This window comes from Mustelus asterias, unplaced genomic scaffold, assembly GCF_964213995.1.
Source record: "Mustelus asterias unplaced genomic scaffold, sMusAst1.hap1.1 HAP1_SCAFFOLD_2661, whole genome shotgun sequence".
NCBI lineage: Eukaryota > Metazoa > Chordata > Chondrichthyes > Carcharhiniformes > Triakidae > Mustelus > Mustelus asterias.
Genome location: NW_027592606.1, coordinates 32,501 through 48,010, shown reverse-complemented (window position 1 = coordinate 48,010; position 15,510 = coordinate 32,501). Strand labels below are relative to the sequence as shown.

Below are 15,510 nucleotides of genomic sequence, written 5' to 3'. Positions count from 1 at the left end.
CCCTGTCCCAATCTCGCTCTCTCCCCCTGTCCCAATCTCGCGCTCTCCCCCTGTCCCAATCTCGCTCTTTCCCCCTGTCCCAATCTCGCTCTCTCCCCCTGTCCCAATCTCGCTCTCTCCCCCTGTCCCAATCTCGCTCTCTCCCCCTGTCCCAATCTCGCTCTCTCCCCCGTCCCAATCTCGCTCTCTCCCCCTGTCCCAATCTCGCTCTCTCCCCCTGTCCCAATCTCGCTCTCTCCCCCTGTCCCAATCTCGCTCTCTCCCCCTGTCCCAATCCGCTCTCTCCCCCGTCCCAATCTCGCTCTCTCCCCCTGTCCCAATCTCGCTCTCTCCCCCTGTCCCAATCTCGCTCTCTCCCCCTGTCCCCAATCTCGCTCTCTCCCCCTGTCCCAATCTCGCTCTCTCCCCCTGTCCCAATCTCGCTCTCTCCCCCTGTCCCAATCTCGCTCTCTCCCCCTGTCCCAATCTCGCTCTCTCCCCCTGTCCCAATCTCGCTCTCTCCCCCTGTCCCAATCTCGCTCTCTCCCCTGTCCCAATCTCGCTCTCTCCCCCTGTCCCAATCTCGCTCTCTCCCCCTGTCCCAATCTCGCTCTCTCCCCCTGTCCCAATCTCGCTCTCTCCCCCTGTCCCAATCTCGCTCTCTCCCCCTGTCCCAATCTCGCTCTCTCCCCCTGTCCCAATCTCGCTCTCTCCCCCTGTCCCAATCTCGCTCTCTCCCCCTGTCCCAATCTCGCTCTCTCCCCCTGTCCCCAATCTCGCTCTCTCCCCCTGTCCCAATCTCGCTCTCTCCCCCTGTCCCAATCTCGCTCTCTCCCCCTGTCCCAATCTCGCTCTCTCCCCCTGTCCCAATCTCGCTCTCTCCCCCTGTCCCAATCTCGCTCTCTCCCCCTGTCCCAATCTCGCTCTCTCCCCCTGTCCCAATCTCGCTCTCTCCCCCTGTCCCAATCTCGCTCTCTCCCCCTGTCCCAATCTCGCTCTCTCCCCCTGTCCCAATCTCGCTCTCTCCCCTGTCCCAATCTCGCTCTCTCCCCCTGTCCCAATCTCGCTCTCTCCCCCCGTCCCAATCTCGCTCTCTCCCCCTGTCCCAATCTCGCTCTCTCCCCCTGTCCCAATCTCGCTCTCTCCCCCCGTCCCAATCTCGCTCTCTCCCCCTGTCCCAATCTCGCTCTCTCCCCCTGTCCCAATCTCGCTCTCTCCCCCCGTCCCAATCTCGCTCTCTCCCCCTGTCCCAATCTCGCTCTCTCCCCCGTCCCAATCTCGCTCTCTCTCTCTGTCCCAATCTCTCGCTCTCTCCCTCTGTCCCAATCTCTCACTCTCTCCCTCTGTCCCAATCTCTCACTCTCTCCCTCTGTCCCAATCTCTCACTCTCTCCCTCTGTCCCAATCTCGCTCTCTCCCCCTGTCCCAATCTCGCTCTCTCCCCCTGTCCCAATCTCGCTCTCTCCCCCTGTCCCAATCTCGCTCTCTCCCCCTGTCCCAATCTCGCTCTCTCCCCCGTCCCAATCTCGCTCTCTCTCTCTGTCCCAATCTCTCGCTCTCTCCCTCTGTCCCAATCTCTCGCTCTCCCCCTGTCCCAATCTCTCTCCCTCTGTACCCGCCTCTACTACTACCTCTGGCAGCTTGTTCCAGACACTCACCACCCTCTGTGTGAAAAAATTGCCCCTCTGGACACTTGTGTATCTCTCCCCTCTCACCTTAAACCTATGCCCTCTAGTTTTAGACTCCCCTACCTTTGGGAAAAGATATTGACTATCTAGCTGATCTGTGCCCCGAATAGTGATTGGAGGGGTATGCAGGCTGGTGAATCTCCTCTCTGAATGGGAGCAGTGTAGGGCAGGGAACTCCTCCATGTGTGGTATGGGGCAGGTGGAGCTGGTGTAGCTGGATTTTAAATTCCAGAGGACAGTTCCAGCAGGGGAGGAAGCCAGGAGGATAGGGGTTAGTACATGGATTGAGTTTGGGGGACAGGGGTGGCTCAGCTGGAGAGGGTGGGGGTTGGTATGTGATGGTGGGTGGGCGAGGTTCATGAGGACAACATAGGATCTCTTCTGCATTGTGTAATTCTTCGGCCCATCAAGTCTGCACCAACACATGAGAAACACCCGAAGTCCCACTCAATCCCATCTGCCAGCACTTGGCCCAAAGCCTTGAATGTTATGCAAAAACCCTATATTGTTAGTCTGTGTCAAGCCAACTTGTTCATTTTAAAATGCAGTGAGCCTGCCACTGAGCACGTGCTGAAGTGCTTCCCCCGACTGTTGCGGTAACAACCAACACTGCCAGGAGCTGGCAAGCATCCTGGCACCATTGGCAGGCGAATGGCCAGTGCCCGCTGACGTGTCTCCCTCTTTGCCAGGTGGTTGCGAGCCTACGAGAGTGCCACCTCTTTCCACTTCAGCAACTACTTTGTGGGATTTCTGTCCGAGACCACGGCAACGCTGGCAGGAGCTGGCTTCACCGAACAGAAGGACAATGTGAAATGGTAGGTGTGCCTCGTAACGGGAGTGAGTGGGGGCCGGATCTCCACATACCCACTGTTGGCCACACCTCTGGTCTCACTCTCTCTCCCCAAGGTCAGAAGGTCATGGGAATGAGCGTCCACTCCACAGACCCGAGACCCAAAATCCAGGCCCGACGCTCCCCCAGTGTCATACTGAGGGAGCGCCGCACTGTGGGAGGGTCAGTGCTGAGGGAGCGCCGCACTGTGGGAGGGTCAGTGCTGAGGGAGCCCCGCACTGTGGGAGGGTCAGTGCTGAGGGAGGGTCAGTGCTGAGGGAGTGCAACACTGTTCGAGGGACAGGGCTGAGGGAGCGCCGCACTGTGGGAGGGTCAGTGCTGAGGGAGCGCCGCACTGTGGGAGGGTCAGTGCTGAGGGAGCCCCGCACTGTGGGAGGGTCAGTGCTGAGGGAGGGTCAGTGCTGAGGGAGTGCAACACTGTTCGAGGGACAGGGCTGAGGGGCGCCGCACTGTGGGAGGGTCAGTGCTGAGGGAGCGCTGCACTGTGGGAGGGTCAGTGCCGAGGGAGTGCCGCACTGTGGGAGGGTCAGTGCCGAGGGAGCGCCGCACTGTGGGAGTGTCAGTGCCGAGGGAGCGCCGCACTGTGGGAGGGTCAGTGCCGAGGGAGTGCCACACTGTGGGAGGGTCAGTGCTGAGGGAGCGTTGCACTGTGGGAGGGTCGGTGCTGAGGGAGCGCAGCACTGTGGGAGGGTCAGTGCTGAGGGAGCGCCGCACTGTGGGAGGGTCAGTGCTGAGGGAGCGCCGCACTGTGGGAGGGTCAGTGCCGAGGGAGCGCCTGCACTTTGGGAGGATGAGTGCTGAGGGAGCACCGCACTGTGGGAAGGTCAGTGCCGAGGGAGGGTCAGTGCTGAGGGAGTGCCGCACTGTGGGAGGGTCAGTGCTGAGGGAGTCCCACACTGTGGGAGGGTCAGTGCTGAGGGAGTCCCGCACTGTGGGAGGGTCAGTGCTGAGGGAGTCCCACACTGTGGGAGGGTCAGTGCTGAGGGAGCGCCGCACTGTGGGAGGGTCAGTGCTGAGGGAGCGCCGCACTGTGGGAGGGTCAGTGCTGAGGGAGCGCCGCACTGTGGGAGGGTCAGTGCTGAGGGTGCGCCGCACTGTGGGATGGGATACAATATTGTCAATAGCGCGGCTATTTACCAACAGATTTCCTGTGTTCCCACTATCCCTGTTCTGTGTCCGGTTTGCAGGGATCTGGCCGTTTCGAAGCCATTAAATGTGGAGCTGCCTCGGTCGATGGTGGAGGTGGTGAGCAGTTGGAATGTTCCGATGTCACGCTGGCTGAACACCTGTACGTACCACCCCCGCCCCCACCTCCCCTTACCCCACCCCCCTGAAATACCCACCTCCCTCACCCCCAGACCGCATTCCCTCACCCCACACACACGACTACCTCCCTGGAGCCCCTCGAATCGCACTGCTAAGGGCTTCGGGCCCTCTGCTTCTTGCTGGCATATCTGCCTGGAGCCTGCCTTCACCTACCCCCTCCACCTCCTCTCTTGCACATCCTCCTATTCCTCCCCGCCATGTTTGTTTATTCAGCGGTCCCTCTCCCTCCCATCTCAAACACATCGACACGATTCATCTCCCCCAGTCCCCGTGGGAGCGAGTCCCACATTCTCCCTCACTCCCCATGGGAGCGAGTCCCACATTCTCCCCCACTCCCCGTGGGAGCGAGTCCCACATTCTCCCCCACTCCCTGTGGGAGCGAGTCCCACATTCTCCCCCACTCCCCGTGGGAGCGAGTCCCACATTCTCCCCTACTCCCCGTGGGAGCGAGTCCCACATTCTCCCCCACTCCCTGTGGGAGCGAGTCCCACATTCTCCCCCACTCCCCATGGGAGCAAGTCCCACATTCTCCCCCACTACCCGTGGGAGCGAGTCCCACATTCTCCCCTACTCCCCGTGGGAGCGAGTCCCACATTCTCCCCTACTCCCCATGGGAGCGAGTCCCACCATTCTCCCCCACTCCCCGTGGGAGCGAGTCCCACATTCTCCCCCACTCCCCGTGGGAGTGAGTCCCACATTCTCCCCTACTCCCCGTGGGAGCGAGTCCCACATTCTCCCCTACTCCCCATGGGAGCGAGTCCCACCATTCTCCCCCACTCCCCGTGGGAGCGAGTCCCACATTCTCCCCCACTCCCCATGGGAGCGAGTCCCACATTCTCCCCTACTCCCCGTGGGAGCGAGTCCCACATTCTCCCCCACTCCCCATGGGAGCGAGTCCCACATTCTCCCCCACTCCCCATGGGAGCGAGTCCCACATTCTCCCCTACTCCCCGTGGGAGCGAGTCCCACATTCTCCCCGACTCCCCCGTGGGAGCGAGTCCCACATTCTCCCCGACTCTCTGGATCAGGACATTTCTCCTGAATCTCCTCCCTGGCATTGATTCACTCGTGATGGAGAATGATTTATCCGAGAATAAATAACACCAGGAGTGTTCGGATTGTCTGATGAGAAGTCGGAGACGCTGGGCTGGTATCCGCTGGAGTTTGGAAGAGAGAAGCGCGACCCGATCATGACCTTTCAGATCCTGAGGGGGTTTCTGGACACGGTGGATGTGGAGAGGATGCTTCCTCTTGTGGGAGAATCGAGAACTCGGGAGGTGGGGGGGCGCGGGGATGGAGGGGATTGGGGGTCACTGTTTAAAAGTAAGTGGTGGCCCATTTCAGAAGGAGACGACGGCGGGGGAATGCTTTCTCTCGGAGCGTGCCGAGTCTATAGAACTCTCTTCCTCAGAAGGCAATGGGAGGAAAGTTTCAGAATATTTATCCAGGTGGAAGTGGATAGATTCTGAATTAACGAGGGGGGGTTGATGGGTTAACGAGGGGCCGAGGGGAATATGCGGATGAGGTTACACACAGATCAGCCGTAATTAATATCGAATGGGGTATCAGGCTCGAGGGGCTGAGTGGCCTACTTCTAATTCATATGTACGTTCGTATCGATTAACATGGAAACTAGAAGCCGGAGGAGGCCATTCAGCCCTTCAAGCTGCTCCCCCATTCATTTTGATCACGGCTGATCATCAAATCCAATATCCTGATCCCCCTCCCCGCCATATCCCTCGATCCCTTTAGCCCCAAGAGCGATATCTAATTTCTTCTTGAAATCACACAACGTTTTGGCCTCAGCTACTTTCTGTGGGAGTGAATTCCACACATTCACCACCCTCTGGGTGAAGAAATTTCTCCTCACCTCAGTTCTAAAAGGTTTACCCCTTATCCTCAAACTATGACCCCTAGTTCTGGACTCCCCCCACCATCGGGAACATTCTTTCTGAATCCACCCTGTCTAACCCTGTTAGAATTTTATAAGTTTCTATGAGATCCTCTCTCACTCTTCTAAACTCCAGTGAATATAATCCTAACCCACTTAGTCTCTCCTCATATGACAGACCCCAGGAATCAGCCTGGTAAACCTTCGCTGTGCTCCCTCTATAGCAAGGACATCCTTCCTCAGATAAGGAGACCAAAACTGCACACAATACTCCAGGTGTGGCCTCACCAACGCTCTGTACAATTGCAGCAAAACATCCCTATCCCTATACTCAAATCCTCAAATGGGCGGCACAGTGCTTAGCACTGCTGCCTCACAGCGCCAGGGAACCAGGTTCAATTCCAGCTTGGGTCACTGTCTGTGCGGAGTCTGCACATTCTCCCTCTGTCTGTGTGGGTTTCCCCCGGGTGCTCTGGTTTCCTCTCACACTCCAAAGATGTGCGGGTTAGGTGAATTGGCTGTGCTAAATTGCCCCTTAGTGTGGGGGGTCTAGCTCGGGTAAATGCATGGGATTATGGGGATAAAGCCTGGGTGGGATTATGGTCAGTGCAGACGCGATGGGCCGAATGGCCTCCTTCTGCTCTGTAGGATTCTATGATTCTCTCGCTATGAAGGGCAACATACCATTTGCCGTCTTTACTGCCTGCTGTACCTGCGCGCTTACTTTCAGCGACTGATGCACGAGGACTCCAAGGTCTCGCTGAGTATCCGCCCTCTCTCAATTTACACCCATTCAAGTAATAATCTATTATTGCTCCCAAAGCGGATAACCTCACATTTATCCACATTGTACTGCATCTGCTGCCAGGGACCCGATTCCCAACTTGGGTGACTGTCTGTGCGGAGTCTGCACGTTCTCCCCGTGTCTGCATGGGTTTCCTCCGGGTGCTCCGGTTTCATAGAAACATAGAAAACTACAGCACAAAACAGGCCCTTCGGCCCCACAAGTTGTGCCGAACATATCCCTACCTTTTAGGCCTACCTATAACCCTCCATCCTATTAAGTCCCATGTACTCATCCAGGAGTCTCTTAAAAGACCCTATTGAGTTCGCCTCCACCACCATTGACGGCAGCCGATTCCACTCGCCCACCACCCTCTGTGTGAAAAACTTCCCCCTAACATTTCCCCTGTACCTACCCCCCAGCACCCTAAACCTGTGTCCTCTTGTAGCAGCCATTTCCACCCTGGGAAAAAGCCTCAGAGTCCACCCGATCTATGCCTCTCAACATCTTGTACACCTCTATTAGGTCTCCTCTCATCCTACGTCTCTCCAAGGAGAAAAGACCGAGCTCCCTCAGCCTATCCTCATAAGGCATGCCACTCAATCCAGGCAACATCCTTGTAAATCTCCTCTGCACCCTTTTAATCTTTTCCACATCCTTCCTGTAATGAGGCGACCAGAACTGAGCACAGTACTCCAAGTGGGGTCTGACGAGCGTCTTATATAGCTGCATCATTATCCCCGGACTCCTAAACTCAATCCCTCGATTGATAAAAGCCAGCACACCATACGCCTTTTTAACCACCTCCTCCACCTGCGGGGCCGATTTTAGAGTCCTATGGACCCGGACCCAAAGGTCCTTCTGATCCTCCACAGTACTAAGAGTCTTTCCCTTTACATTGTACTCCTTCATCCCATTTGACCTGCCAAAATGGACCACTACGCATTTATCTGGGTTGAAGTCCATCTGCCACTTCTCCGCCCAGTCTTGCATCCTATCTATGTCCCTCTGTAACTTCTGACATCCCTCCAGACTATCCACAACCCCACCAACCTTCATGTCGTCGGCAAACTTACCAACCCATCCCTCCACTTCCTCATCCAGGTCATTTATGAAAATGACAAACAGCAAGGGTCCCAGAACAGATCCCTGGGGCACACCACTGGTGACCGACCTCCATTTAGAAAAAGACCCATCTATACCCACTCTCTGCCTCCTTTGGGCAAGCCAGTTCTGGATCCACAGTGAAGCAGCCCCTTGGATCCCATGCCCTCTCACTTTTTCTAGAACCCTTGCATAGGGGACCTTATCGAACGCCTTGCTAAAATCCATATAAACCACATCTACCGCCTTCCCTTCGTCAATGTGTTTAGTCACATTTTCGAAGAACTCCACCAGGCCCGTACGGCACGATCTGCCTTTGACAAAGCCATGCTGAGTATTCTTGAGCATACTAAACCTCTCTAAATGCTCATAAATCTTGTCCCTCAGGATCTTCTCCATCAGCTTACCAACCACTGAGGTTAGACTCACCGGTCGGTAATTATCTGGGCTATCCCTATTCCCCTTCTTGAAAATAGGAACCACATCCGCAATCCTCCAATCCTCCGGCAACTCTCCCGTCTCCATCGACGACGCAAAGATCATCGCCAGAGGCTCTGCAATCTCTTCCCTCGCCTCCCACAGTAACCTGGGGTACATCCCATCCGGACCCGGCGACTTATCTATCTTGATGCCATTCAAAGATTCCAGCACAACCTCTGTTAAAGTCCACATACTCAATCCTTTCAGTCCACCGCAAGCCCACAGTACATCCACCCAGGTCCTTCTCCTCTGTAAAACCGAGGCAAAATACTCATTAAGCACTCTGCCATTTCTACTGGTTCCGTACTGATTTTCCCGCCTTCACCTTTTAAAGGTCCTATTCTTCACGTCTCATCCTTTTACTCTTCACATATTTATAGAACGCCTTAGGGTTTTCCTTAATTCTACTTGCCAAGGCCTTCTCGTGACCCCTTCTGGCTCTCCTAATTTCCTTCTTTAGTCCCTTCCTACAAGCCGTATACTCATCTAGATCCCTATCTTCGCCAAGCTCGCTGAACCTTTTGTATGCTTTCCTTTTCTTCTCGACTAGGTCCCGCACAGCTTTCGTGCACCACGGGTCCTTTAACCTACCAACTCCTCCCTGTCTGCTCGGAACATTGTCCTGTAGAACCCTAGACAGACATTCCTTGAAAAACTGCCACCTCTCTTCAGTAGATTTCCCCGAGAATACCTCCTTCCAATTTACTCCTCTAATTTGCTGCCTTATGTCTTCATATTTCCCCATACTCCATATAAACGCTTTCCTAGCTTGCCTGATCCTCTCTTTTTCCAATGGAAGCCTAAAGGAGATAGAGTCTCCCACAGTCTGAAAGAGGTGCTGGTTAGGGTGCATTGGCCGGTGCTAAATTCTCCCTCTGTACCCGAACAGGCGCCGGAGTGTGGCGACTAGGGGGATTTTCACAGTAACTTCATTGCAGTGTTAATGTAAGCCTATCTGTGACACTAATAAATGAACTCAGTTCACCGTGATATTATCCAGAGTATTTGTTGCGTTGAAGTGAACCTGCTGATTCTGTTAATGGCGTTCTCTATTTCCTCTGCCTCTTTCTCAGATGTATTCAAGAGCGCGCTGACCTTGGGGACCTTTCCGGCCATTCTGGTGACCTACGCCGCCAGCGCACTGTTACACGTGAGTATTCCCACCGACCCAAGAGCAACTGCGTTCCCAGGTCAATTGGGGGTTGGCTTGCCCACATCCCCTGAGTGAACGCACAGGTAGAGGCCATTCAGCCCATCCTTGTCTGCATTCCAGACCCCTCTGCTAGTGCGGAGTCCGGAACTGCTCAGTGATACCCGGCCGAGGGGACCAGGCCTCTTTATTGGCCCCGCTCTGTGACAGGGTCATTGGAGGCGCAGAGGGCAGTTTCCCTTGGAGACGTTCTCCTCTCTGCCAGTTGTTCTCTTCCTTCAGCTTCCGGGTGTTTCTTTCTCTTTTGCTGATGTTTGGCAGTGTGAGTTACTAACCTGCCCAATCCCCCTCTTCCTCAGGGCCTCAGCTTCCACCTCGGGGCCGTCCTCCTCTCGCTCGGATTCATCACCTACGTGGAACACGGTAAGACACTCCTCATTCCCGTCACTCCACCATTGCTGCCCGTGCCTTCCACAGACTGGACCCTCCCCCACTCACTCACTCTCTCTCCCTTCTGCCCTCTCTCTCTCTCTCTCCCTCCTGCCCTCTCTCTCTCTCTCTCTCTCTCTCCCTCCTGCCCTCTCTCTCTCTCTCTCCCTCCTGCCCTCTCTCTCACTCCCCCTCCTGCCCTCTCTCTCTCTCTCTCTCCCCCTCCTGCCCCTCTCTCTCTCTCTCCCTCCTGCCCTCTCTCTCTCCCTCCTGCCCTCTCTCTCTCTCCCTCCTGTCCTCTCTCTCTCTCTCCCTCCTGCTCTCTCTCTCTCTCTCTCTCTCTCCCTCCTGCCCTCTCTCTCTCTCTCTCCCTCCCGCCCCCTCACTCTCTCCCTCCTGCCCTCTCTCTCCCTCCTGCCCTCTCTCTCCCTCCTGCCCTCTCTCTCCCTCCTGCCCTCTCTCTCCCTCCTGCCCTCTCTCTCCCTCCTGCCCTCTCTCTCCCTCCTGCCCTCTCTCTCCCTCCTGCCCTCTCTCTCCCTCCTGCCCTCTCTCTCCCTCCTGCCCTCTCTCTCCCTCCTGCCCTCTCTCTCCCTCCTGCCCTCTCTCTCCCTCCTGCCCTCTCTCTCCCTCCTGCCCTCTCTCTCCCTCCTGCCCTCTCTCTCCCTCATGCCCTCTCTCTCTCTCCTGCCCTCTCTCTCTCTCTCTCCCTCCTGCCCTCTCTCTCCCTCCTGCCCTCTCTCTCTCTCTCTCTCTCCCTCCTGCCCTCTCTCTCTCTCTCCCTCCTGCCCTTTCTCTCTCTCTCTCTCCCTCCTGCCCCCTCTCTCTCCCTCCCTCCTGCCCCCTCTCTCTCCCTCCTGCCCTCTCTCTCTCCCTCTTGCCCATTCTCTCTCTCTCTGTCTCTCCTGCCCTCTCTCTATCTCTCTCTCACACTCCCTGTCTCTCTCTCTCTCTCCCTCCTGCCCTCTCTCTCTCTCTCTCCCCTGCCCTCTCTCTCTCCCTCCTGCCCTCTCTCTCTCCCTCCTGCCCTCTCTCTCTCCCCCCTGCCCTCTCTCCCTCTCCCCCCGCTTTCTCTACCTTGGGTGAGGAGATCAGAACTGTGCACATTACTCTCGAGTGTGGTTCTGCCAAAGCTTTATGGAACTGCAGACCCCCTGAGGCTTGTTCTCCAATCCCTGTATCTGCAGATGCCCTGTGCGCTTTTCTCTGATCGCCTTTGTGAAGGATTTTGATGGCTTTATGTGACTACATTTCTCCTTTCAGTTCTCAGAAAGAAACTGGCCTCGATATTCGACGCCTGTGTGCTCTCTAAGAGATGCCCGACTAACTGTTCACATCAGAATAAATCGGTAAGGGATTAAATCTCAGCTCAAAATCACCCGTCAGTGTGTGGGACCCGTACCCCAGTGAGAGTCAGTGTGTGTGGGACCCGTACCCCAGTGAGAGTCAGTGTGTGTGGGACCCGTACCCCAGTGAGAGTCAGTGTGTGTGGGACCCATACCCCAGTGAGAGTCAGTGTGTGTGGAACCCGTACCCCAGTGAGAGTCAGTGTGTGTGGAACCCGTACCCCAGTGAGAGTCAGTGTGTGTGGGACCCATACCCCAGTGAGAGTCAGTGTGTGTGGGACCCGTACCCCAGTGAGAGTCAGTGTGTGTGGAACCCGTACCCCAGTGAGAGTCAGTGTGTGTGGGACCCGTACCCCAGTGAGAGTCAGTGTGTGTGGGACCCGTACCCCAGTGAGAGTCAGTGTGTGTGGGACTCGTACCCCAGTGAGAGTCAGTGTGTGTGGGACCCGTACCCCAGTGAGAGTCAGTGTGCGTGGAACCCGTACCCCAGTGAGAGTCAGTGTGCGTGGAACCCGTACCCCAGTGAGAGTCAGTGTGTGTGGAACCCGTACCCCAGTGAGAGTCAGTGTGTGTGGGACCCATACCCCAATGAGAGTCAGTGTGTGTGGGACCCGTACCCCAGTGAGAGTCAGTGTGTGTGGGACCCGTACCCCAGTGAGAGTCAGTGTGTGTGGGACCCGTACCCCAGTGAGAGTCAGTGTGTGTGGGACTCGTACCCCAGTGAGAGTCAGTGTGTGTGGGACCCGTACCCCAGTGAGAGTCAGTGTGTGTGGGACCGGTACCCCAGTGAGAGTCAGTGTGTGTGGAACCCGTACCCCAGTGAGAGTCAGTGTGCGTGGAACCCGTACCCCAGTGAGAGTCAGTGTGTGTGGAACCCGTACCCCAGTGAGAGTCAGTGTGTGTGGGACCCATACCCCAGTGAGAGTCAGTGTGTGTGGGACCCGTACCCCAGTGAGAGTCAGTGTGTGTGGGACCCATACCCCAGTGAGAGTCAGTGTGTGTGGGACCCGTACCCCAGTGAGAGTCAGTGTGTGTGGGACTCGTACCCCAGTGAGAGTCAGTGTGTGTGGGACCCGTACCCCAGTGAGAGTCAGTGTGTGTGGGACTCGTACCCCAGTGAGAGTCAGTGTGTGTGGGACCCGTACCCCAGTGAGAGTCAGTGTGCGTGGAACCCGTACCCGAGTGAGAGTCAGTGTGTGTGTGTGCGGGAAGTGTCTCCAGCTCCTGGAAGCTCGGGTTTCGGGGCTGGAGCGGTGGCTGGAGACACTGTGGAGCATCCGCGAGTCAGAGAGTATCATTGATAGCACGTATAGAGAGGTGGTCACACCGCAGACTCAGACCCCGCAGGCAGGCAGGGTGTGGGTGACCACCAGACAGAGCAAGAGAGCTAGGCAGGTAGTGCAGGAATCTCCTGTAGCCATTCCCCTGCAGAACAGATTTACCGCTTTGGATACTGTTGAGGGGAATGACCTCTCTGGGGAAAGCAGCAGCAGCCAAACTCATTGCACCACGGTTGGTTCTGCTGCAGAGGGGAGCGGTAAAAAGTGTGTCAGTGCAATAGTTATAGGGGATTCAATTGTAAGGGGAATAGACAGGTGTTTCTGTGGCCGCAAACGGGACTCCAGGATGGGATGTTGCCTCCTGGTGCTCGGGTCAAGGATGTCTCGGAGCGGCTGCAGGACATTCTGAAGGGGGAGGGTGAACAGCCAGTGGTCGGAGTACACGTCGGTACAAACAACATAGGTTAAAAAAGGGATGAGGTCCGAAAAGCAGAATACAGGGAGCTCGGAAGAAAGTTAAAAAATCGGACCTCAAAGGTAGTGATCTCAGGATTATTACCGGTGCCACGTGCTGGTCAGAGCAGAAATGAGAGGATATATCGGATAAATATGTGGCTGAAGAGATGGTGTCAGGGGGAGGGTTTCAGATTCCTGGGGCATTGGGACCGGTTCTGGGGGAGGTGGGACCTGTACAAATTGGACGGGTTACACCTGGGCAGGACTGGGACTGATGTCCTAGGGGGAGTGTTTGCTCGAGCGGTTGAGGAGGGTTTAAACTAATATGCCAGGGGGATGGGAACCTATGTCAGGAGTCCGAGAAGGAGGGAGCAAGGACAAAATGTGGGGAGAAGATTCCAACTACATCAAAAATCAGGAAAAAAGTTAAAAGGAAGGAGAACTCTGGAGATGTTATTAATGGAAGTGTTAGAATTCAGAAAGAAGGTACAAAAACTAGCATAAGGGCACTTTATCTGAATGCTCGTAGCATTCGAAACAAGGTAAATGAGTTGACAGCAAAAATCATTGCGAACGAGTGTGATTTGGTGGCCATTACAGAGACAGGGTTGCAGGCTGGTCACGACTGGGAGTGGAATATCCAGGGGTATCAGACTGTTCGGAGGGACCGACAGGAAGGTAAGGGGGGTGGTGTAGCTCTGATATTGAAGGATGACATCAGGGCGGTAGTGAGAGATGATATAGGTTCTATGGAGAAAAAGGTTGAATCCATTTGGGTGGAAATTAGAAATAGTAAGGAGAAAAAGTCACTGATCGGCGTAGTCTATAGGCCACCAAATAATAACATCATAATGGGGCGAGAAATAACTGATGCATGTAAAACTGGGACAGCAATCATCATGGGGGATTTTAATCTACATATCAATTGGTCAAACCAGGTCAGTCAAGGCAGCCTTGAGGAGGAGTTCATAGAATGTATCCGCGATAGCTTCCTTGAACAGTATGTAATGGAAGCTACGAGGGAGCAAGCTATCCTAGATCTGGTCCTGTGTAATGAGATGGGAATAATTAATGATCTTACAGTTAGAGATCCTCTCGGAAGAAGCGATCACAGTATGGTTGAATTTAAAATACGGATGGAGCGTGAGAAGGTAAAATCCAATACCAGTGTCTTGTGCTTAAACAAAGGAGATGACAGAGGGATGAGGGAGGAGTTGGCTAAGGTAGACTGGGAGCAAAAACTTTATGGTGGGACAATTGAGGAACAGTGGAGGACTTTCAAAGCGATCTTTCACAGTGCTCAGCAAAGGTATATACCAGTAATAAGGAAGGACTGTGGAAAAAGAGATAATGGACTATTATCTAAGGAAATAAAGGAGGGATCAAATTGAAAGAAAATACATACAAAGTGGCAAAGATTAGTGGGAACCGAGAGGATTGGGAAATCTTTAAAGGTCAACAGAAAGCCACGAAAAAAGCTATAAAGAAAAGTAAGATGGATTATGAAAGTAAACTAGCTCAGAATATAAAAACAGATAGCAAAAGTTTCTACAAATATATAAAACAAAAAAGAGTGGCGAATGTAAACATTGGTCCTTTAGAGGATGAGAAGGGGGATGTAATAACTGGAAATGAGAAAATTGAACAGGTATTTTGTGTCAGTCTTCACAGTGGGAGACACAAATAACATGCCAAAAATTGCTGACAGGAAGACGATGGCAGGTGAGAACCTAGAAACTATCATTATCACGAAAGAGGTAGTGTTGGGCAAGTTAATGGGGCTAAAGGTAGACAAGTCTCCTGGTCCTGATGGAATGTATCCCAGGGGACTAAAAGAGATGGCGGGAGAAATAGCAAATGCACTAGTGGTAATTTACCAAAATTCGCTGGACTCTGGGGTGGTTCCCGCAGATTGGAAAACAGCAAATGTGACGCCACTGTTTAAAAGAGGTAGACAAAAGGCAGGTAACTATAGGCCGGTTAGCTTCACTTCTGTAGCAGGGAAAATGCTTGAATCTATCATCAAGGAAGAAATAGCGAGACATCTGGATGTAAATTGTCCCATTGGTAAGATGCAGCATGGGTTCATGAAGGGAAGGTCATGTTTGACTAATTTGATGGAATTCTTTGAGAACATTACATGCACAGTGGACAATGGGGAACCTGTGGATGTGGTGTATCTGGATTTCCAGAAGGCATTTGACAAGGTGCCGCACCAAAGACTGCTACATAAGATAAAGGTGCACGGTGTTACAGGTAATGTATTAGCATGGATAGAGGATTGGTTAACTAACAGAAAGCAAAGAGTGGGGGTAAATGGGTGTTTTTCTGGTTGGCGATCAGTGGCTAGTGGTGTGCCTCAGGGATCAGTGTTGGGATTGCAATTGTTTACAATTTATATAGATGATTTGGAGTTGGGGACCAAGTGTAGTGTGTCAAAATTCGCAGATGACACTAAGATGAGTGGCAGAGCAAAGTGTGCAGAGGACGCTGAAAGTCTGCAAAGGGATATAGATAATCTAAGTGAGTGGGCGAGGGTCTGGCAGATGGAGTACAATGTTGGTAAATGTGAGGTCATCCATTTTGGTCGGAATAACAGAAAAATGGACTATTAGTTAAAGGGTAAAAAATTGCAGCATGCTGCTGTGCAGAGGGACCTGGGTGTCCTTGTGCAGGAATCTCAAGGAGTTGGTTTGCAGGTGCAGCAGGTAATTAAGAAGGCAAATGGAATTTTGTCCTTCATTGCGAGAG

At 54.1% G+C, this 15,510-nt stretch overlaps 1 protein-coding gene across 1 annotated transcript in view; it reads left to right on the top strand.

Annotated features, from left to right (window-relative positions):
• Positions 1–2,338: 2,338 nt before the first annotated feature.
• The window catches only part of LOC144489904 (protein-serine O-palmitoleoyltransferase porcupine-like), a gene marked incomplete at its 5' end in the record, with an annotated part of 18,103 nt that continues 4,931 nt past the window's right edge, over positions 2,339–15,510 (top strand). The window contains 5 exons of the mRNA XM_078207737.1: positions 2,339–2,481; positions 3,704–3,804; positions 9,175–9,251; positions 9,611–9,674; positions 10,941–11,026. Coding sequence (XP_078063863.1) covers positions 2,339–2,481; positions 3,704–3,804; positions 9,175–9,251; positions 9,611–9,674; positions 10,941–11,026 — 471 coding nt within the window. The remainder of the gene's footprint in view (positions 2,482–3,703; positions 3,805–9,174; positions 9,252–9,610; positions 9,675–10,940; positions 11,027–15,510) is intronic.